The sequence below is a fragment of the Acinonyx jubatus genome, chromosome D4 (assembly GCF_027475565.1).
Source record: "Acinonyx jubatus isolate Ajub_Pintada_27869175 chromosome D4, VMU_Ajub_asm_v1.0, whole genome shotgun sequence".
NCBI lineage: Eukaryota > Metazoa > Chordata > Mammalia > Carnivora > Felidae > Acinonyx > Acinonyx jubatus.
The window spans coordinates 53,522,850-53,545,790 of record NC_069391.1 but is presented as its reverse complement, the minus strand read 5'-3'; the positions used below and the strand labels follow the sequence as shown (position 1 = coordinate 53,545,790).

The window sequence follows — 22,941 nt, the reverse complement described above, 5'->3', positions numbered from 1 at the left end:
AAAAAAAAAAAAAAGGAAACATGGTACCTTCCATAACTGTAATTTTGATTTGGTGGAAGCTTAGGTACATTTACAGAAAACCTGAAAAAGCAGGCTGAGCATCTAGTCACAAAAAAGGCTACAACAAGGATGGCCAAGTCTCTACTTTGAATGGAGTACAGTCTAAGGACAGGATTTATACTTCAAACTGTTAACTGTGGCGTTATTCAAAAAAACATTTTAAGTCCGTTTATTCATTTTGAGAAAGAGAGAAATATGCACAAGGGAGGGAGGGGCAGAGAGAAGGAGAGACAGAATCCCAAGAAGGCTCTCTACCACCAGCGCAGGACCCCATGCGGGGCTTGAACTCACAAACCATGACCTGAGCAGAGATCAAGAGCCGGATGCTTAACTGACTGCACCACCCAGGCAGCCCTAAAAAAATTTTTTTTAAAGACTTCATGTTTAATGTTGGGAGAATAGTAAATTAATCATGTAATTTTACATCATAAGATATTATTCAATTACTAAAATTTACATTTACAATAACTTTATAACATTTAATAAATATTTTAATAAACATGTTAGCTGATAATCTCAATGAAAAATGTAATCAAAACTACAAACACGATTGCAACTATGTTAAAAATTATGATTAGAAAAAAGAAAACAAAGTACTGAAATGTTAACAGTGATCATCTCTGAGAGGTAAATAGGAGATTTTTCAAAACCTCATTATGATTTTCCATACTTTCCAAGTTTTTTGAAATGAGCATGTAGTATTATTTTTATACTCATGGAGAGCAAATAATATTGGTGACAAGATTATCTTCAGGTGGCCTTTATAATCAACATATAGAGGCCAGCACAGAACACAGAAATTTCAGGTCCTGTAGTCTTTCCCATGCAGTGCTAAATTACTACCAATTGAATAACTGGGTGAACATTACAAAGAAACATCATTCAAATAATCAACCATCTTTTGAATTGGCAGTATTTCTCCTAATTTAGTAACATAACCCCAATACAACAACAAAAGACATCTATCTTTAGTAATTTGCCTAGTGTCCTAGTAGGTCTCATGAAAAAAAATTAGTCCACAGTCCCTTACGTGGCCATCATACCCGAAGAGATTTATAAATACGTAAACTGTTGTTCAGCACTTAGAGCAAGGCACTGGCAGAAAAGACAGATTCATAGCACCCCTAATTTATGTATGCATGAGCCTGCCATAAATGTTAAAATTACGTGAAACTCGATAGACGTTGGGCTTTGGCCCCTTTTCTGCCCATCTATATGAGATTTATTGGGGAAATCAAAATGAAGCACCTACCTGTGGACTCTTGAGAGACATCGAACATGTGGACTATGTTCCCCAGGACAAGGATACGACCAGTGAAACCCTTCCCAAGACTAAACACACTTAAGAAGATAAGGAGAGGAGTGCCCAGGTAGCTCAGTCTGTTAAGCACCTGACTCTGGTTCAGGTCATGATCTCATGGTTTGTGGGTTTGAGCCCTATGTCGGGCTCCGTGCTGACAGCTCAGAGCCTGGAGCTTGCTTTGGATTCTGTGTCTCCCTCTCTCTCTGCCTTTCCCCTGTTTATACTCTGTCTCTCTGTCTCTCTCTCTCTCTCTCTCTCTCTCTCTTGCACGCGCTTTCTCAAAGATAAATGAATATTAAAAAAAGAAGAAGATAAGGAGATACCATTTTTTAAAAAGATGTCTGGGGGCTCCTGGATGGCTAAGCATCTGACTTTGGCTCATGTCATGATCTCACGGTTCAGGAGTTCGGGCCCCTCATCAGACCCTGTGCTGGCAACTCAGAGCCTGGAGCCTGCTTCAGATTCTGTCTCCCTTTCTCTCTGCCTCTGCCCTGCTCACACTTTGTCTCTCTCTCTCTCTCCCCAGAATAAATAAAACATTAAAAAAAATTTTTAAATATTATTTCACAATATTCCCCCACTTCCAAATTAATCCTTACCTATCTCAATCCCCCCACCCCAAGTTCCCACTCCCACGCGTTGCTTGTATTCCCCATGTTCTTTCAAATAAGAAAATGATCTGAATCCTGATACCCCTTATTCCCTCTACCACTCACCTGGCCTTATCTACCCATCATGCTTCCCCATGGAATCCACGGATGAGAGTGGCGTATGGATGAGTACACATGAAATTGTAGCAGAGTGCGATAAAAGGCAACCAGAGGAAATATGCAGTATTATTACTGAGGAGGTGCCCTCAACCCAGAGATCAGAAGACATGCTAAGGGCAACGACTAATGAGGTACCGATATGTGACACTATCATCTTTGCACGTGAGTGGGTCTGTCTATCTATTTAAATTAAAAGTCCTTCACAGCTGAGTCTGGGTTATACTCCTTTGAAGCCCCAAATGCCTAGCACCATGCCTTGCAGATAACAGACACTGAATTCACAGTTTCTCCATTTGAACATTATACATGAGGAACAAATGCTACCTGGGTAACAATATAATGTGATGCCGGAAATGAAAGCACGAGGCTAATAAACAAGCGTTTACTGCATCACTAATTTGGGTCCATCACTCTGTAGTGCTGTGGGTGTCACACAGAGCGTAAGATATCACCTTGGCTTTTCAGGAACTCAAAAGGCAGACAAGTTACTTCTTAGGAGCTAGCTGGTGATCGAGTAAACTTTTAAAATTAATAATATAATTTTCTTAGGGAGCTTCCTTCAGGCATTTCTGTTATGATTTATGGGTCCCAAAGATGTGATGGTCAAAGAAAATCTTCTACAGATGGCCCAAAGAGGGAATGCGGACAACCCCAGGGTGAATGGAAGGTCTGTTGGAAGCATCAAGAACAAAGCAGCAATAATACAGGCTCCTCCTCCACTCTTTGAAATTGATCGTATAACTGAGATCAGAAATCCTTCTAAATATGGTGACTCTACTTTAAAAAAAAATGGGATACGAGCTGCTCTTACTGCTGCTTCTTTTTAAATTTCTTTTTTAACGTTTATTCATTTTTAAGAGACAGAGAGAGACAGCATGAGCAGGGAAGGGGCAGAGGGAGGGAGACCCAGGATCCGAAGCGGGGTCCAGGCTCCGAGCTGTCAGCATAGAGCCCAACACGGGGCTTGAACTCACAAACTGTGAGATCACGACCTGAGCCGAAGTCGGACGCTCAACTGACTGAGCCACCCAGGCGCACCTGCTTCTGCTGCTGCTTCTTTTTTAATGAGAGCAAGCACGGAGACTATAAGGCTATCAGAGCCCCTGGCAAGGAGTGGCATTAAGACTCCGTTCAGTTGTTGCATCCCCCCAGTCACACTGGTCACCGTGCGGTCACTCACCCGTGTGTTTGTATGTCACAGCCCCCGAGATGACATCTCCCTGAGAGAACTGATCCACTGAGACTCCAGCTTTCCTCACCAGCCCGTGCTGAGGTGCTCGGGCGATCACAAACATCAGTCTCGAGTCATCACCGTCCACATCAGTAGCAGAAATGTGTTCAGAGGTGATGACCACCTCTTCGCCCTCTGAGCAATGCATCATGGGGATGAGGTCAGCCTTGAGGAGTGGTGGCTCATCATTTACAGGGAATACCTAGGGGGAAACAACACACATTTTCAAGAAAAAGGCGGCAATGACAAATTGCCCAGCCGGCAAACCATAGCTCATAGTCGGAATGACAGGCATTTTCGATCTTTCAGACACACGAAACAATAGCCATGGAATTTGGCCAAGCAGCCTGTGTCTTTTCCCCATATGAACCATCTTGCAAGAAATGGCCAACATGGGAGACATTTTAGGTAGGAATGGAAGAGTATGGTTATGGTTTGGGACTCAAAGCTCTCATTTGTCTCCAGACAGACAAAATATAAATGTAATACACAGCAGTCTTCACTAAAGTCCCTATCCTCTTTTGTTAAATTCACACACATTCTAGAGGAAATTTGGTCCTTGTGGTCTGATACATTTACACTTACCACATCAAAGTTATTTATATTTCAAATTATGTGGCGATTACAAAGCTTTCCTCCACCAACAACTCCCTGCCACCCAGGAAGTTTCCCTAAACTTAAAATAAGCAGCAGCTGCATTTCGAACATTTTGAGTTAACTCTGAAACTCCATAACCATTAAACCAATCCCAGGATTCAACTAGACATAACGTTTTTCTCTCATCATCGTGAACAACAACCTCCAAGTGGAAAGGAAAGAAGAACAATGTGGGATCACTCTGGCTCTCTGAATCTAACAGGATGATGCAGACACTCGAAAAGGCAAGCCTTTTAAATCAGAACGAAGGACACCCTGCCTCAAAGTTCACAGTCACAACTTGGTGTGTGCAGTGCACATTTAGTTATCAAGTCCAGCCTGTCGATACTTGTCAGAGCCACATTTCCTCCTCCCCTTCTTTCCACCAGGGTGATCTTTTTTAAACGTGGCTTTCATCACTCTGGTTTCTCTTCGGATTGTAAATCTCTCTCCTTTTAAAATGTGGCTTTCTGGGGCGCCTGGGTGGCTTGGTCGGTTAAGCGTCCGACTTCGGCTCAGGTCATGATCTCATGGTCCGTGAGTTCGAGCCCCGTGTCGGGCTCTGTGCTGACAGCTCAGAGCCTGGAGCCTGTTTCAGATTCTGTGTCTCCCTCTCTCTCTGCCCCTCCCCTGTTCATGCTCTGTCTCTGTCTCAAAAATAAATAAACATTAAAAAAAAATTTTTTTTAAGTAAAAAAATAAAAATAAAATGTGGCTTTCAGGGTTCCCGGGTGGCCCAGTCCATTAAGCGTCCAACCCTTGGTTTTGGCTCAGATCATGATCTCATGGTTTGTGGGTTCGAGCCCCGCGTCGGGCTCTGCGCTGACAGTGCAGAGCCTGCCTCGGATTCTCTCTCTCTCCCTCTCTCTTCTCTCCTGCTTGTGCTCTCTCTTTCTCTCAAAATAAATAAACAATAAATAAATAAATAAATAAAATGTGGTTTTCATCAGGTCCCCTTATAGGGACCTTTAGTGGCTTCCTAGCACTGCTCCTAGGATGCCTTAGGCCCCGTTTCATGCACGAGGGTGCCTTTGCTCCCATCGCTGGTCTTTGCATCATCTCTGCATGCTCTCTCTGCCCTGTGACTGGGTAGGCTCTGCCCCAGTGCTTTGCTTGGCTACCCTGTCCTCCAGGGTGCATGTGGATTCTTCAGGGAAAACTTCTTGAACAACTCAGATTCACTGAGAGACTTCCACCATTTACTCTCTTTCAACATCCCATTTATTTGTAGAATACATCCAGTTTTTAACTAATTAATTATTTCTGTGATAATCGTTAATGTCTGCCTTCATCCCCTGCCTATAAACTCTAACAGTCCAGAGGCATTCTTTGCCATGTTCATCATCATACCCCAAGCATCTAGCATAGGAACTGGCATGTAGAAGGTACCTGGGTTTTTTTTAATGTTTATTTATTTTTGAGAGAGAGACAGACAGAGCGTGAGTGGGAGAGGGGCAGAGAGAGAGGGAGACACAGAATCCAAAGCAGGCTCCAGGCTCTGAGCTGTCAGCCCAGAGCCGGATGCGGGGCTCAAACTCATGAGCCGTGAGATCATGACCTGGGCCGAAGCTTATCAGGAAACAATATCTTTGTTCAAGTTCTCTGAGTGGATTCATTAAAGACCTTTCTTATTATTGTTCTTCACTCAATCTGATGAATGTCACCAATATATCCATGATGACCACCTGACAAAATACAAAATAGCCCGGCTTTCAAATGGATAATAAAGCCCAAAGGCAACAGAATTTAAGACATTCTTCCTGGACAGAAAATAATCACCCATAATTGTCCAAAAATGACCTGTACTTCTGATTGGCTTCCACAAGCCATGGGCTTTTGTCCAAAACGTAGCAATAAAACAGACTATTTACACAGTCACATGAATGATTTGGGGCAAGTCACGGAAACTTCTTGAACCTAAGTTTCCTTGCTTATAAAATGGAGATAATTCCCTCTCTGTCTACTTCTTTAAAATGCTGGATAGATGTAATCATTCTTAATTACTAACTGTAAAAATAGCTGACAAACACATTGTTACCACTAATAATAATTTCATATCACAAAGATCTGACAAAATTCAAACAGAAATAGAATTTGGTAGATAAAAGTAATGAAGAACATAATTCTTTCTCTAGACCTTCCTTTGTCACTAACTATAAATTCCTATAAATCCTATGGGTTTTGCTGTGGACTTAAGTGGTCAATCAACAGAGAAATTCAGGGGTTCCCATTAACCTTTATACACACATTTTTCATAATTTGTCAAAAGGGGGAAAATAATTATTTCAAACAGATCTGAGAAAGGAGTACATTGCACAGGAATTCACAAAGAAGCACCACACACATGAAGACATGATTTCTTCCATTCGAGAAGGAAAAGGCCAGTGACACTAGCCTAACCTGGATAGGTGCTATATAAATATTTCTGAGTGTTAAAGCTCAAAAATGTTAGAATCAATTTATACACAGAATGAATTGGTTTTTAAATTAAGTATCTGGATTTGAGGTCAGGACAGTTCAATCTTTAAACGGATTGGAAAGAGAAAGCAGTATGCCCATCTCACCAATATAACTTTGCTGTCTCTTACCTATTACCTTCAGACATTAGCTGGTATCCCCTTGCTTTGGAGTCCACACGTTTCAAGTTCTATCAGGAACTCTTCAGAGGCTTCCAAACTGGATGTTTTATTCCCATATGAACCAGGGAGGAAACTTTCTACCTACCTCAACACGTAGAACAAAGTCTGCTGAATTCGTGCCATCTGTGACCTCCAAGAATATATTATCCTGTAGTATCTCAGATCCATCATGTCGATATCTGTGGGGATGATATTTGCCGCTAGCCCCTCAAGGCCACCGTGACAGTAGGAGATGCCTGACACAAGAGCTCGCCCATGGCTTTTGCCACATAGTCAATAAATAACAAAAGACATAGCATAATCATGAAGTCACGTACTCAACTACTCAAGGGTCCCTGAATGCAAAAGTTGCATATATGTGGTATATGCATTCATCATTTGCCCCCAAATCAAAACGCAGCCTTCCAAGTTGCCACCATGGCAATGGGAACCATCTGGTGTAGTTCTGCTTACTTACCTGAAACAAGGCTGGAGCCATGGGCATTACTGAGACAGCAGTAGACAGGTAAAAGCAGGACACTGTGTGGATTCTGATGATCCCTTTCCTCCCCTATTCTTTCTGCCTGTGCTTTTGATCTGTTCAGCTCTTCTCTAAAACTCTGATCTATGAATTACTTATTGCCTGTCTCCTGCCATTTACCCTTTTCTACTTAATAGCTCTCTTCCATTTAACCTATAAGGATTTTCGAATCTCCAGACTTAAAAATATTTTTAGGGGTCTAGACGTGGCCCTACTTTTCTTTAATTCTCAGTCAAGTTTTGTAACAGAATCGTCTAATTCAAGACTTTCCATTTACTCTGCAGCCATTGTAGTGACACTTACCACAAGTATCTAGCACTTCCTTATTACTTACCACAAATTCTAAACAGCTATCGAATTGAGCCAAATTTTTAGCTTTCCAATGATTTGTTCAAGATAGGAAACAAGTCTTAGGAAATGAAATGAAAAGTTGCATTAAAAATAGTAAATCGAACATATATAACATTTACATATGAAAAAAAAAATCCCAGGACTAAAAGATATTTAACTCAGGACTAGTCTCACCCATACACTGGCTAGGGACTCAGGTTGCGGATTCTATTCTAATGGTGAAGAAGGTCCACCTCCTGCCCTCGGTATCCCTTCCACACCCTGTCTCCTACGCTCCCTGATAATTTCAACAAAAATAGATATGTGAAAATGTACTAATCCTATCTTATCATGCTGAAACCCAGGGCCAGGTAGATCTAGGAGCGCACATCCAAAGGCATGGCTGTGGAGTCAAACAAAACTTCTTTCGAAATCAGACTCCTCCATATACTAGCTGAGTGACCTCAACCTCTTTCTGCCTTAGTTTCTTCAACTATAATATGAGAATACAGCCATCTACCTTATCAGGCTTTATTGCTGTGAAGATTAAATAGAAAAAAAACATAATTGCCAAGTCTATAGAAGAGCCCTTGAATTACATGTGCTGCAAATATTAGTACTTTTTTTCCTATCTATCACGCATTCCCTAGTAAGAATTACCTAAACAGAGGTCTTGTTCTAACATTTAGCTAAGAACTGAGATGTCTAAAAAAGGGAAATTTCAATGAGGATAAGAGTGAGTAGTGGAAAGAGGTCGGGATATTGGAGGCTGTGAATAAACAATTTAACTAAACTAAACTTTGGATAAAAGTTGATCTTCCTTTGCACAAATCCTAGTTCCTAGCAACTTCCAAGTGTGAAATTATGCATTTGATGCCTAATACCCTCTAAAAGGTCAAAATTCCCATTTACAACTTGAACTTATAAGTGATAAATCAACTCGTATGTCTGTCTACCTGACCCTTGCTTTTCAGTGTCTTGCATTATTTTACAAAGAAGGCATTTTTACCAAACTTTGTAGGAAAGTTTCTTAGAAAACTACATTAGGTAGAAAAAATGAAAGACCTCAAGGGGCAAGGAACTGCTGTAGGACTGTAAGGAATGAACCACTCTAATTTATCCAAAGGACACAAAAATGCTGCTTCAAAGGGACACATGCACCCCAATGTTTACAGCAGCGCTATCGACAATAGCCAAAGTATGGAAAGAGCCCAAATATCCACTGACTGATGAATGGATAAAGACGTGTACAATGGAATACTACTTGGCAATCAAAAAGAATGAAATCTTGCCAATTGCAACTACGTGGATGGAACTAGACTGTATCATGCTAAGTGAAATAAGTCAGTCAGAGAAAGACAAATATCACACGATTTCACTAACATGTGGAATTTAAGAAACAAAACAGACAAACATAGGGGAAGGGAAGCAAAAATCAGATAAGAACAGACAGAGAGACAAACCGTAAGAGACTCTTAAATACAGAGAACAAACTGAGGGTTGTTGGCCGGGTGTTGGGCGGGGGGATGGGCTACATGGGTGATAAACATTAAGGAGGGCACCTGTTGGGATGAACACTGGGTGTTATATGTAAGTGATGAATCACTAAATTCTACTCCTGAAACCATTATTACATTGTATGTTAACTAACTTGCATTTAAATAAAAAATAAATAAATTCAAAACAAGAAAGAAAGAAAGAAAGAAAAAGAAAGAAAGAAAGAAAGACAGACAGACACGAGCTGCTCTATCCCTAACTGTCAGAGACCCAAGGACCACTCCATGCCCTGCCTCCCTGGTGTATCCCACATATTTGACCGCAATGAAATAAAAATTTACACTGAAGATACTGATCAACAGAATTCTATCCCAGAGTTTCCAGTCTTATGAAACTGACACTCCTTAAAGCCAAGTTCAACTATGTAGTTTGGCCATATAGATTATTTCAGTCTATACTCATCCAGTTTGGCTATCACCTCTTGTGATATGTACAGTTGCAGCAAATTTAATATTCATGGTAACTAATTTCTGTGTCTCAAATATCCATAAAGTCATTCCCACCGGTACAGCAAGCCAGATGGAAAGAAAATGTCTGGAGGGAAATTAAAATTTGTCATTTCTCGTTTTCAACTGACCCTTGAAAGTATTCACTGGCATGCTGGTACCCCACCCCCCACAAAAAATTAGAAAACTCCTTCCTCTTCCTCTGCCTCACAACTGATCCAGATGAAGGCCGAAGCATGTAAAGAAAAAAAAATCCAGGAAATGTTCTAACCTAACTTTTAAGGCATGGAGTTCTCCCCAAGAAAATGTGCCTCCTGGGTTTAGAGGAAATCCATCCAACTCCACCCTTCCATGCTGAGGCAGTCTCTGTAGGGAGAGGTAGATGTTGTCCAGTTGGGTATCCACATCAGAAACCAGAATGTTCTCTGTGCTGATGATGCAGTGACCTCCCTCAGCCACTCTCAGGGGGTTGGTAAATACCTAAAACGAAGGAAGAAAACATTCGAAGCCTTGTTCCATGAGATAGCCCTGAAGACAGAGCTCATTAAATAAATAGAAAACTTCCAGTACCACCTTCACAGGTCGATTAATTTTTTTCAAGAATGTGGTAGGGCCGGGGGCAGGGGCAGGGGTGCCTGGGTGGCTCAGTCCATTGAGAATCCGACTTCAGCTCAGGTCATGATCTCGTGATCTCTGGGTTCCAGCCCCTGTCAGGCTCTGTGCTGACAGCTGGAGCTTGCTTAGGATTCTGTGTCCCCCCCCCTCCCCGCCCCTCCCCCACTAACGCTCTGTCTCTGTCTTTCAAAAAATGAATAAACATTAAAAAAATTTAAAAAAAAGAATGTGGTAAAGGGGACAAGGTCATAGCTAAACATACTGAATGAAAACTATTTTTTACCAATTTTTTCCAATTCTAAGCACTGATATAGACAAAGAAGCAAGGCAGATTCATAAACCTGAAACGGTCTACATTTCATTTACCTCGGTCCCTAAAGAGTGGAAGCAGCAATCAAATTGGTTACTGTTGGTGGTACTAAATGGAGAAAATAACAATATACATCACCAAATCCACACCCACCATTGCTGGATCTATCTATCTATATATATCTATATATATGTATCTATCTATATCTATATCTATCTATATTTATTTATATCGATATATATATCTATATATCCCATGCTCCTCTTTTTTTTTTTTTTAACTAAAACGATGGTTTTTAATGAGAACCAGAGGTATGGTTACAATTACATAGTCCGACACAAAAAACCCTTGAGTGATCAGGAGTTGGAAGGTTACAAAATAATGAGGGTAACACTGGGTACAAGAAGAAAAGCTGTTGCAGAACCTCAGGAGCCACGCTAATATGGCCTCTCCCTGCGATCCTGTCTGTGCTCACCCCTGGAGTCCATCTTGCCAGGGCCAAAGCCACCTCTGTCCCCACCACCCCAGCCCCCTCGGAAGCCTCCATGGTCCCCACCTGGGCCTCGGTAGCTGCCCCGATCATAGTCTCCTCTGCCACCATGACGATCGTCTCCATAGTTACCCCCATATGAGCGGTATATACACACACACACACACACACACACACACACACACATACATACACATATATATACCTTTATCTAGAAAATGAACAACAATTCTATCAAATTCTCCTAGAGAAAAGAATTCGTCTCCTTTTCACCCTAAAAACTCTTAAAGACTTCGGAAATTGGTTAAAGTTTTTAAGTGTCAGTGGTAACGAGTATTTTAGAGACAGAAGTAGAGCAGGAAATTGAAGATTAGAAATTGAAGATTCCACAAGAAATATATTTGTACTAACATTAGACAAATAATTAAGCCAGAAAGATAACTTTTGATGATAGAAAAAGCTACCGTTCGATTCACAACTCACTTAAAAGCAAAAAGCAAGTTAGGGGCACCTGGGTGGCTCAGTCAGTTAGTGTCTGACTTTGGCTCAGGTCATGATCTCACAGTTTGTGAGTTCAAGCCCCGTGTCAGACCCTGTGCTGTCAGCTCAGAGCCTGGAGCCTGTTTCCAGTTCTGTGTCTCCCTCTCTCACTGCCTTTCCCATGTTTGTTCTCTGTTTCTCTCTCAAGAATAAATAAACATTAAAATTTTTTTTAAAGTAAAAAGCAAGTTAGAAAGGCTTGGGATGTTTTATTACCACATTGGTACTTGGCAAGAAGTGATCTATGGTCAAATAAGTCTCAAAAACAGTCAAGGTCAATCTTCACCTTGGAGATTTATAAGGCACATAAGCATATTCAATGTTCTGAGATCCCGCAGTAGGAAAATAGGTGAACCTTGTTTAACCCATCATTCTCCCAAATTTACATTATTCATGGAGGTAAAAGCAAGCAGATAAAGTTGGGGCACCAAGTCAAGGGCTCTGACGGTCCCCTGCAGAAGGTCTGAGCTGAGTGCCCTACCCACGTGAGGATACAGTGTTCTCCAAGGAAACAGCCACTGTCTTCAGAGCAGCTGCTGCTCCCTGAAAGGAGAATGTTCCTGAGGAAAAAGTTGGTAAAGGGAGCAGTGGGGGCTGGGGGGGATGGGCAGAGGAAAGGGAAGTGAGCAAGAAGTCACGGCCTCCACTCGGAGCCCTGCTCTATCCCTATGCCCAGCAGGCACAGCTGTCCCAAGGCAGCCCCCTGGATCCTGGAAGTTAGAGACCAACCCTCCTGAGATAGCTGCCTCCTATTCTTCAATACACTACTGCCGCTAGGAAAGGAAAACGTTCAACAAGAGACTTTTCTCCCTACAACCACTCACCCCCATCCTTCCCACATGCCATACTTCCATGTGGTCGAAACTACATTTTTACTGTTTGTAGGAGAAAGAAATAAAGGGAGTTCTTATTAAAAGAGGAATATTGGGGCACCTGAGTGGCTCAGTCAGTTAAGTGTCTGACTCTTGATCTCAGCTCAGGTCTTGATGGGGGGTTCAAGCCCCGCACTGGGCTCCACAGAGTATGGAGCCTACTTAAAGATAGATAGATAGATAGATAGATAGATAGATAGATAGATAGAAGAAAGGAAGGAAGGAAGGAAGGAAGGAAGGAAGGAAGGAAGGAAGGAAGAGAGAGAGGAGGAAAGAGGAGTATTATTTTTGAAACAAGGTCCATGTCTGCTAGCCTCATTGATTCCTGAGTTGTATCAGTTGATACCCCAAGATGCTAATGTTTCCAGGGATATACTTCGCTACACTATATGGTTTTAAAATATATATGTATTTTAGGGCAACTTTCAAAAAAGTAAAAGCATAAGGCTAATTTGCCCAGACTCATTCATCACTAATGTTTCAGTCTCTGCCGAAACCCAGTGCTGAGGTTTTGGGGTCTTCTCATCAGCATCATATTAAGATCCCCTCGTGGTTATCATTCAACCCAGCTCTCTGTGGTATTTTCACCACTCGTGTGACTGGTTTCACTGGAGCTATTCATTTAATTTTATTTCTGATAGTCTCAGTTCTCTAAGGGACTATTTCACTTGCCCCATACACTATAGAAAAAAGACAGAAGCCACTAGGCCACGTTAGTTATGAGGATAACTATTCCATCTACCTTCAAATGAGGGAAGTAACTGTTCACTTCACTGTTTTCGGTTTTCTCCACAGATCATTCTTCTCTAGCAAGAGGTTTGGATTGCTTTGCATAAAACACTATTTCCCTCCCCGATTGTTTTAGAAAAAGCTTTGGCTTCTTAAATGCTGGGCTATTTCAGGCATGTATCTCATACACAGGAAAGAAAGGTGTGAATAAAATCTAATCAGATTACCAGACATTCAAAACTATTTTCTTCATGGGGAATGTGATGCGGTCCATGACAGGGAAGGGATCAAAGAATATAGTTCAGATTCTTTTGCCTTTTGTGTGAGCTCTGTGGTGCATCTTCTACCAAAAACTACAAGTTCAGAGGCCTGAGGGGTCAGGCCAGCGATGTAAATGAGTGTACTGAGCTGGGTGGGGCCTCTGGAGACTGGAGACCAGGCCCTGTCCAACTGCTGCTGGGGATAAGTGAGTTCACTATTCCTCGAATTTCCAAATTTTCAAGAGAAGTCAGAAATCTAGAGTCGGTATGAAACTTCCTGATGTTTAAATTTGGTCAACTCATTAATTAAAAGTATGGTTTGGATCTATCAGAACAGTTCTGGGGGTTGGGTAAGCCCCTTGGTCCCTCACAGTGAGACCTCTGCCCCCCAACTTGGGCTAGATGTAGAGATGGTGAGGAGGCTCATGGGTACCTGGAAGGTGACGTTTTTCCTTAGGCATGGTTCTCGTTCATTTTGGTTCCTAATGATTAGGTAATCCTACTTTGTCTTTCACTTTTGAGGGGAAAATGAGCCCAAGAAGAGCCACACTAATTAAGTCTAGCCCTCCGATGGGGTTTGGAACAAACCTTCAGCATTAAGTCCAGCCTCACAGATAAGATGCACAAGGTGGCATCACCTTTGTAGTTCAGTTTTAATGAGAGACACAAGTGCTTGCACGGTTACGTCAACACTGGGGTGGGGGCAGGAGAGAATGGAAGAACCCATCCTAATTCATTTGAAAAATTAAAAGGCTTATTTAGATTAGCACACATATAGTTGGCCCGCAGTGAGAGCAAATAAGCCCTTCTGGTTGCTGAGAGACCCAAAACTTAATCCCCTTCCCTGATCAACATGTGAAACTCAGTGGAAAGGAAAGGAAATGAAAGGGATTTTGATAAAGTTTTAAAAATAATGCCAAATTCAGCAACTGGAAAAATCTCACCTTTTAGAAAGTCTCATGGGAGGTGAAAGACTCCCTTCCCCACGCTTTTTTTTTTCCTACACTGTAGCTGAAAATTTTTAAGTTCTATAAAATAGGGGCGCCTGGGTGGCTCAGCGGGTGAAGCGTCCGATGCTTTGGCTCAGGTCATGATCTCACAGTTGGTGAGTTCGGGCCCCATGTCGGGCTCTGTGCTGACAGCTCAGAGCCTGGAGGCTGCTTGGGATTCTATGTCTCCCTCTCTCTCTCTCTCTCTCTCTCTCTCTCTGCCTCTTCCCCGCTCGCGCTCTCTCTCTCCCCCTCTCTCTCAAAAAATAAATAAATATTTTAAAAAATTGTTTTAAAGTTCTATAAAATAACCCAAAGAAAAGTTATCATTTCCAGTAAGTCTTCAAGGCTTTCCTCTCTTTCATTAGGTCTTTCTTCCTTTTCATCTTTCATATCAAATATCGTACCTACCTCAGGAACTTGATTATCCACTGGAAGAACTGTGATGTTAAAGCAGATCCCATGCAAAGTGCCCCCGTGCTGGTTACTGACAGAAAATGCAAACTGGACGTGTCCCGGATGCAGGCCTATATCTTGCATGGGTGGCATGTAGGCCACTTTCATGTAGTTCACAGCATGCTACAAGGCAAATTGACATGGACATGTGGGTACCCATCGGTAAGAATCAGAGACTTTCAGAGAGCTAGGTCTTCAAAAACCATCGTGTGGACGTCAACAATTGCAAATGCCAACATCATCAATTTGAAGATTCCAAAAAGCTCTATTTTATAAATCACATTTTCTAAAACCAGGAGGGAAAGGAACAAAGAAATTAAGGAAATATATCAAGGGCTTGAAGCCATCCAACTCTATAAAAGAAAGAAAGCTCTGGGGCGCCTGGGTGGCTCAGTCGGTTGAGCATCCGACTTCGGCTCAGGTCATGATCTCGCGGTCCGTGCATTCGAGCCCCGCGTCGGGCTCTGTGCTGATCGCTCGGAGCCTGGAGCCTGCTTCGGATTCTGTGTCTCCCTCTCTCTCTGCCCCTCCCCCGCTCACGCTCTGTCTCTCTCAGAAATAAACATTAAAAATTTTAAAAAAGAAAGGAAGAAAGCAAGCTCTAATTTCAAGGCAGCTCCACCATCAATTAGCTGTCTGATATTGGTCCAGTTACTTAAACTTGCAAGGCCTCTGTTTCCTTATCACCAAAATCAAATAATAAAATAATAGTACTTAGCACATGGGGTTTACATACTCATCTGCAACATCCAACTGCAGTGAGATAAAGCAGAATTAGCTCTAAGGATGGGGGTAGCTGCTGCCTGTCGGAAGCCAAGCTCTCCAACCAGCCTGATGGCAGGGCCCGGGCGGTGGACGGATCGGCACTGCATGGCGGCCCACCGGAAGTGAAGCTTCTCGTACTCCTGCTTTTATGTAATTTGGCCTTAGCGTTGGTCAGGGCAGCCCGCCTCCCAGTGAAAGCACCTGGGGATTTGTCGGTTGGGGAATCGCCCACGACAGGCCCCCCCGGGGAAAAGAACCACTGGGGAAAGAAAGAAGATTCCGCAAGGAAATCACGCGGCCCTACATCCAGCCCTTGCCACCCCCTATAAAGATTCCTCTACCTAAAGGAAGGACGGCCCCATATATTTCCCAGCCAAGGAGGGGGACAAATGAGTTCGAAATCCCCACTCCGCAACAAAGGAATGTATCTACGGATACAAGTTACTCCAACCCCTAGGCCCACTTGGCCCCCAGGAGGCATTCCAGATGATAACTGGACCTGGTGGGTTAAGGTACAGAATGGTTCATTAGTTCCTAGGTATACATTGTCTCTCTGGGAGCGCATAAGGCGTGGGTTCCCAGGGCCCTCTTGGCTCCCTCCCGGCACCCCAGACCAAAGCGAATACTTTTGTTCCTTGTACCGCAAATGGTTCAAAGGAACAATTAAGAAGTCACGTCCCTGTAAACGTTCTCCTTGAGGTGTTGAGAGCTAGATGACCTTGAAAGGGCAGGAGGGAACGTTACAAGAAAATAACTATGTTGTTCCTTAATGGGTGATTACACAAAGGAACATCTTTAGAATCAGGTAATGCCAGAAAACATAGATGACACACGTTATAAGGAAATTGCTAACAAATATAATGCCACGCTTGCCACAATAAAGCGGCCAGTCTAACACACTGCTGTGGTCTGGGTCCATTTGTTATTTTCGCGACGCCGTTCATCCTTCGGGAACCCCTGGACCTGCCGGAGCGGGAGTCCGGCAGCTGCCTAAGTATTCATCACCATTAGTGTGATTTTCAGAGGTAGAGTCCAGAGGAAGGGGGAGAAGGTTGGTGAAAGATTTTGGAAGGTAGCAGATATTATGAATCGCATGTGTTCCCCTCCCCACCACCACCAAAAAAAAAAAAAAAAAAAAAAAAAAGAAAAGATATGTTGAAGTCCTAACCTCTAGGATCTCAGAATATGACCTTATTTGGGAATGGGGTTGTTGTAGCTGTATTAAACTAAGATGAAGTATGGTCATATGGAAGGGCGGGCCCTTAATCGAATAGAACTTCTGTCCTCATAAGCAGAGAGAGACTCACAGGGAGAAGACGACCATCAGATGATAGACGCAGAGACTGTAGTGATTATCTACAAGCCAAGGAATGCAAAAGAGTGCCAGAAAACTTCTAGAAGCGAGGAGGAGGCAAGGAAGGCTTCCCTACAGGTTCTCAAAGAAGCATGACCCTGCAGACAGCTTCAGCTCAGACTTCCAGCTCCAGAACTTTGGGACAGGAAATCTCTGTTGTTTGAAGCCACCCAGTTTGTGGTACCCATGGCAGCCCTAGGAAACTAATACAGTAGGGTATTGAGTGACCTGAATTTATTGGAATAGAACCATAGGCACCCAGGTCTGTAAATCAGAGCCCAGTGCAAAAGGCTGTGTTAAATAATAACAAGATTTTGAAATCATATCCAGCTCAAAGAAACATTTTCTTCTTTTTTTTTAAATTTTTTTAATGTTTATTTATTCTGGAGAGAGACAGAGCATGAGCAGGGGAGGGGCAGAGAGAGAGAGAGGGAGATGCAGAATCCGAAGCAGGTTCCAGGCTCCGAGCTGTCAGCACAGAGCCCAACGCGGGGGCTTGAACTCATGAACCGCGAGATCACAACCTGAGACAAAGTCGGCGCTTAACCGACTGAGCCACCCAGGCGCCGCAAGGAAACATTTTCAAATAGATGTCACGTGCTTAATAAAAGCGTGGAAGCAGAAAGAACGTAAACATCAAACATTTGATGCTTTTGACAGAAGTCAAAGGCCAACATTGTCAAGTGCAACACTAGGAGTGCCATTCCTTTTCAGAAGATACTTACAGAGGGAGAGGGAAGGGGAAAAAAAAGACACTTACATCACGTTTATCAACATTTTAGCATAGCATCATACCTGAGTGAATGATCTCAGCCCCGGGGCTGCAGGGTTTTTGGTTAGCTTTGGAATACTATCCACCATAAATAATTTCCCAGCATCCAGATGCCTAACGAGAGACACAGGAGAACACGTCAGCTAATTTCCCAGGCAAGAAACATTAAATCACATAGCCCACAACCAAATTTTCTAAAGCTAAAAAAGCTCATGGTAAGAAGAAATCAAATGTTCCATCTTTATATTTTCTCTTTCTGTCGGGGGGTTCTAGTCTTCAGTCCAGAATCATCAGTGCCATTCTCATGACTACAGAAAGCCCGTACAGAATTTTCTACATTGACCTCATGGAAGGGAATCATTCTTCTCATCCTAAAAGAAACATTTCCTTGCTATCGTGTATATGACACAAGCCTCAGGTATGTTCATGTCACTTTTCTGATTGGGATCATAGAATATGACCATTTTGTGGCCTGCAACATCTAAAACTAACGTGAAGACTCAATAAATTTTATTGAAAAGACAAAAATAACATTCCCTTTAGAAAAAAGAAGTGTTGTATGAAAAGAAGATGAAAGACCATTTTAAGTTTACCTATGCTGAAGACACTACAAATGGCAGGTCACTGATCAATTAATACAGCTTTTGAAGGGATAAGTTTGACATTAAAGTAAATGTGGAATTGAACGCAAGTTCAGGTCCGACCAACAAAGCAGCTGAACCGCAGTATATGTATATGGACACTTGCAACTCAATCCTTGAACACAACCCTCTACAAAGAGCCCAGGTGATGACTTCTCATAGAGATACCTGTGGCTGAAAGAGAAAGATGGGGGTGTTGTCACTGTGTAGACGAGATCCCTGTCATATTCTGTATCTATAAAATATAGATGCTTCTTAGTTATGTAGGCCACCTCGGTTTCCTTGACAACCAAATGCCGAGAAACTCCAGGAGCCTCCTTTGGAAGCTGGTCGTCCACTGGAGTAATGTGGATGGTCACCATCTGGAAAGAAATGACCTGTGCCATTAATTTGAAATACCAGGAGATACCAAAGAAAACGCCCCACCATCACCTAGTCACGATTAAGCTGCTTTTCAAAAACTGCCGCTTGCAATATACTTCCATCGAAATGATTGAGGAGCTATCAAGAACGTGAGCCCAAAATGGAACATTCTTACCCATGTTATGCTGTATTTTAAGAATATAATTGGGGCACCTGGGTGGCGCAGTCGGTTAAGCGTCCGACTTCAGCCAGGTCACGATCTCGCGGTCCGGGAGTTCGAGCCCCGCGTCAGGCTCTGGGCTGATGGCTCAGAGCCTGGAGCCTATTTCCGATTCTGTGTCTCCCTCTCTCTCTGCCCCTCCCCCGTTCATGCTCTGTTTCTCTCTGTCCCAAAAAATAAATAAACGTTGACAAAAAAATTAAAAAAAAAACCAGAATATAATTATCACAATTCTAGTTAATGCAGTCATGAATGCTGTCGAGCAGGCACATAATACACAAAATATGTTCCTGATTTTGTTCCTGCTTCTCCCTTCCACCAACACCCTGTGCCATTCTTCACCACCTCTTTCCGCTCAGTCATCACTCCTAGAAACCTTGTCATGACTTTGGTTCCTCCTTCTCCACCAACACATAACACGTCTCCAAGTCCCAGAGTCTCCACTTACAAAATTCCCTGCGCTGTGACCACACCCCCCCCCCCCCCACCGCCCCACTCTTACTGGTCTAGCGCCAGCTCTTTTTAACTTCTTCCCTACATTATTGCAACTGCTTCCTGTTAGCCCCGACTCCAATACCCAATCTAGACGTTACATACCTCTGGTGTTCTTTTTAAAAAAATGCAAGTCAAATCAGTCATGCATTGCCTCAAAAATCTAAACAACCACTCGGGAGGGATTAAATTATTCCGGCTCCTCACCACGGCACCCAAGACCTCCATGGTTTAGACCCACCTGATTTTTCAACTCTGTCTTTTACCACCTTTCGACGTGAACCCAGGACTCCAGGTACACGCAGTACCGGGCTGTAGTTCTCAAGCTGGTGTCTGCGGTCTGGATCACGTTGTTCCTTCCATCTGCAGTGCTTTTCTCCTGTTCTCTCCAGCAACCTGAGGCTTTCTCACCCTTGAGGGCTCCTCTGAAAACTTCGCCCGATTTCTCAGTTGGAATGAACTGTTTCTGAACTGTGCTTATCCCTCAACAAACAATATTATCTCATCGCCTTGTGTTATTAGCTAGTAGTTTACATGTCAGTCTCTCCTAGACTGAAAGGTCCACAAGGGGAGAATCGTAGTATCATGAACAAACCACGTGGAATTTGTCAGTGGACAGACAGTTGAAGTGCAAAGTATACCACTTAGTGGCTATTATTAATCTTGAACATCTCACTCAACTTTCTTGAGCGTCAAATTTACTGACCGGTTAAGGGTAGCACCAACAACCTCACAGAGTTGTTATGAGGATCAAATATCACTACGTAGATAAAATGTCTGGCACGTAGTAGGTGCTCAGTCAATACTATGTTCACTTCTGTACGACATCTGGCATGGTATTTGTAGGTAGGAGACACTTCTTCAGCATTTGCTAACTCAGTCAACATGCCCTATTTATGATTTAAAAAACTCTTCTTTCACAATTTGTTTTAACACTTATTCATTTTTGAGACAGAGAGAGAGAGAGAGAGAGAGAGAGAGAGAGTGCGCGCAAGTGAGGTAAGGGCAGAGAAAGAAAGGGAGACACAGAATCGGAAGCAGGCTCCAGGCTCTGAGATGTCAGCACAGACCCGACGCGGGGCTCAAACCCACAAACTGGGAGATCATGACCTGAGCTGAAGTCAGACGCTTAACTGACTGAGCCACCCAGGCGCCCCTGTGATTTAAAAAATTCTTAAAGTCATACTCACTGGTTTGGAACCATGCAAGAGGGCAGGGAGGCTTTGCCAAACAGCTTTATCACGACATCTATTATTATGTTTTACAATAATCCATGATTGGTTGTGAGAAAGCAATTATTCTCTCTTGAAATGGAATATTTATCACCATGGTCTTTACACAGCTTGCTGCAGGAGAGTGAGTATTCTTACCCCGGTTTTATTCCTTTTAATATTGTTCCTGAAGCACAGATCAGCAGTGCTAGTTTTGCCTACAATAATGGTGTCCATAATACTTAGTTTGAAAATGGAAAAAAGTCCTTTTTAAATTGGCATACAGGGGCACCTGAGTGGCTCAGTGGGTTAAGCGTCCGACTTCAGGTCAGGTCATGATCTCGTGGTTCGCAAGTTCAAGCCCCGCATCGGGCTCTGTGCTGACAGCTCAGAGCCTGGAGCCTGCCTTGGAGTCTGTGTCTCCCTCTCTTTCTGTCCCTCCCCAACTTGCACTCCACCTCTCTCTGTCTCTCTCTCTGTCTCTCTTTCTCTCTCTCAAAAATAAACATTAAATTGGCATACAAAGCAAAAACTAAAACATGGGTAAGCTTTACTATGACCAAGACTGGGAATGTCAGCTCAGTCACCTACAAGCTATGCTCCCTGGGCAAATAATCTAACCCCTTTGGGGCTCAGTTTTTCTGTCTAGTAGCACAGGGAGTACCTGGTAGTAGATGCTCAATTAATTAATTCCCTGTCTCCATCCTTCATTACGGTTACAAAAGCACCCAACATAGGTACTACTCCATTATGAAGCATTTCAATCATTAAAAACTAAAGCCAGTTATCAAAATAAAAGAACACAATAAAAGCCATTTCTCCAGTCTCCTGGAGTCTGTGTCACAATTTTTTTTCCCAATTACAGTTTTTCGCTAATCTACAAAGTTCAGAAATTCTCTACGGGACCTCCCAGCCATAGTGTGGATCAGTGAGGCTCCACTTAATTGAAAAACTGGATTTAATATGGAAACAATAGTTATTGTGCCTTCAAAGAGACCATTTTCCATGCTAATTTATTCTCCAATGTGTTCTTTGTGTAAAAAGAATGTACAAGTATGCTTTTTTATATGCCTGTAGTGATTCTTGGTGGGCACATTTTTCAACATGCTTTACAATCATTTAAGTTGGTGCATCTTTACATATTTATGCATGTTTAAACCATTATTGTGTGTGTGTCTGTGGGTAAGAAAAATCCTATTTTAACAAGCTCCATAGAGAAATAAAGAATTTTCATTGTACTGAAATTTGGTTGTAAAAATGACATTATTGAATACCCATTCCCAGACAGTGAAAAGCTAGTGCCCAATCATTAAGCTGTTGCGGCTGAATTCCCCTATATCCCTCCAGTCTACTTATGGCCACAAGCACCTGCAAACAGACTTGGAGAAAATCTGAACATAAAGTGATAAATCAGTACACAAAATGGCGAAGGGCAAAGCCTGACCTTGACCCTCAGACTCGGGTTCGCTATTTGATACTCTGATGGCTAGTATTTGACTTTCTTTCAAGCCTGGCTTCTTGATCCTTTCTCTGCCTAAGCTTGGGCTCTGCCTGATTCTTTATCTTGCATCTTCTTTTGAGATTAGCCAGTGTGACTTCTCAGATCCAGGAACCTCTACAAGAAGTCCCTTCCACTTGACTCACAGGCCTTTGTGGTACCTGCTTCCTTTCTTCTTCCTTAGTCCTCTTTCTGCTTTTCTCATCTAGCCTTATTTTTCATTCTCTGTTTTCTTTCTTTCTTTCTTTCTTTCTTTCTTTCTTTCTTAGTTTTTATTTTAATCACCCCATGCTCACTACGACAAGTGCATTCCTTAATCTCCATCACCCATTTCACCAAAAGCACATTGAGTGGGTAAGGTTTTATTTGATGACGGTAATGGCAACCAAGAAAGAAAGAGGGAGGGTGTTTCTTGCTGCTGTGCAGATGTGCAGACACGTGTTGGTGTGTCGGCTGACCTCTCAGAGGAGCGTTCAGTGGAGAAGGGGGAGAGGAGGAAAGGGGCACCCCTGCTATGTAACTTCTTTCCTGATTTAAGCACATTGTGTCTCATCTGAGGAGGTCCTTGCTTTCTGTCTCTATGAAAGGAAGTTTTCCAACAATGTGGCCTAAGCAATCTTGTGCCTGAGTTAATTTTTAGTCACTGTGGAAACTTCTGATCACAAAAGCTCCCGTCAAGCAACCTTCTTATCTAGACTTTCTTTTTTCTTTATTTTCAAATGTTTTTATTATTTATTTTTGAGAGAGAGAGAGAGAATGAGTGGGGAAGGGCAGAGATTGAGGAAGACACAGAATCCGAAGCAGGCTCCAGGCTCCGAGCTGACAGCACAGAGCCCGATGCGGGGCTCGAACTCGCAAACCACAAGATCATG

General features: G+C 42.7%; 1 protein-coding gene across 4 annotated transcripts in view; it reads right to left on the bottom strand.

Moving 5' to 3' along the window:
- Nucleotides 1–22,941, bottom strand: part of FREM1 (FRAS1 related extracellular matrix 1) — a 309,646-nt gene that overhangs the window by 82,985 nt on the left and 203,720 nt on the right. For all 4 annotated transcript variants that reach the window (XR_008291182.1, XR_008291181.1, XR_008291183.1 and 1 more), the window contains 6 exons: nucleotides 18,454–18,647; nucleotides 17,668–17,758; nucleotides 14,709–14,876; nucleotides 9,764–9,972; nucleotides 6,725–6,818; nucleotides 3,314–3,566 (listed from right to left, as the gene is read on the bottom strand). Coding sequence is in view for 1 of the 4 variants with exons in the window: in XM_053205086.1 (XP_053061061.1) it covers nucleotides 3,314–3,566; nucleotides 6,725–6,818; nucleotides 9,764–9,972; nucleotides 14,709–14,876; nucleotides 17,668–17,758; nucleotides 18,454–18,647 (1,009 nt within the window). In the remaining 3 variants the exon portion in view is untranslated. The remainder of the gene's footprint in view (nucleotides 1–3,313; nucleotides 3,567–6,724; nucleotides 6,819–9,763; nucleotides 9,973–14,708; nucleotides 14,877–17,667; nucleotides 17,759–18,453; nucleotides 18,648–22,941) is intronic.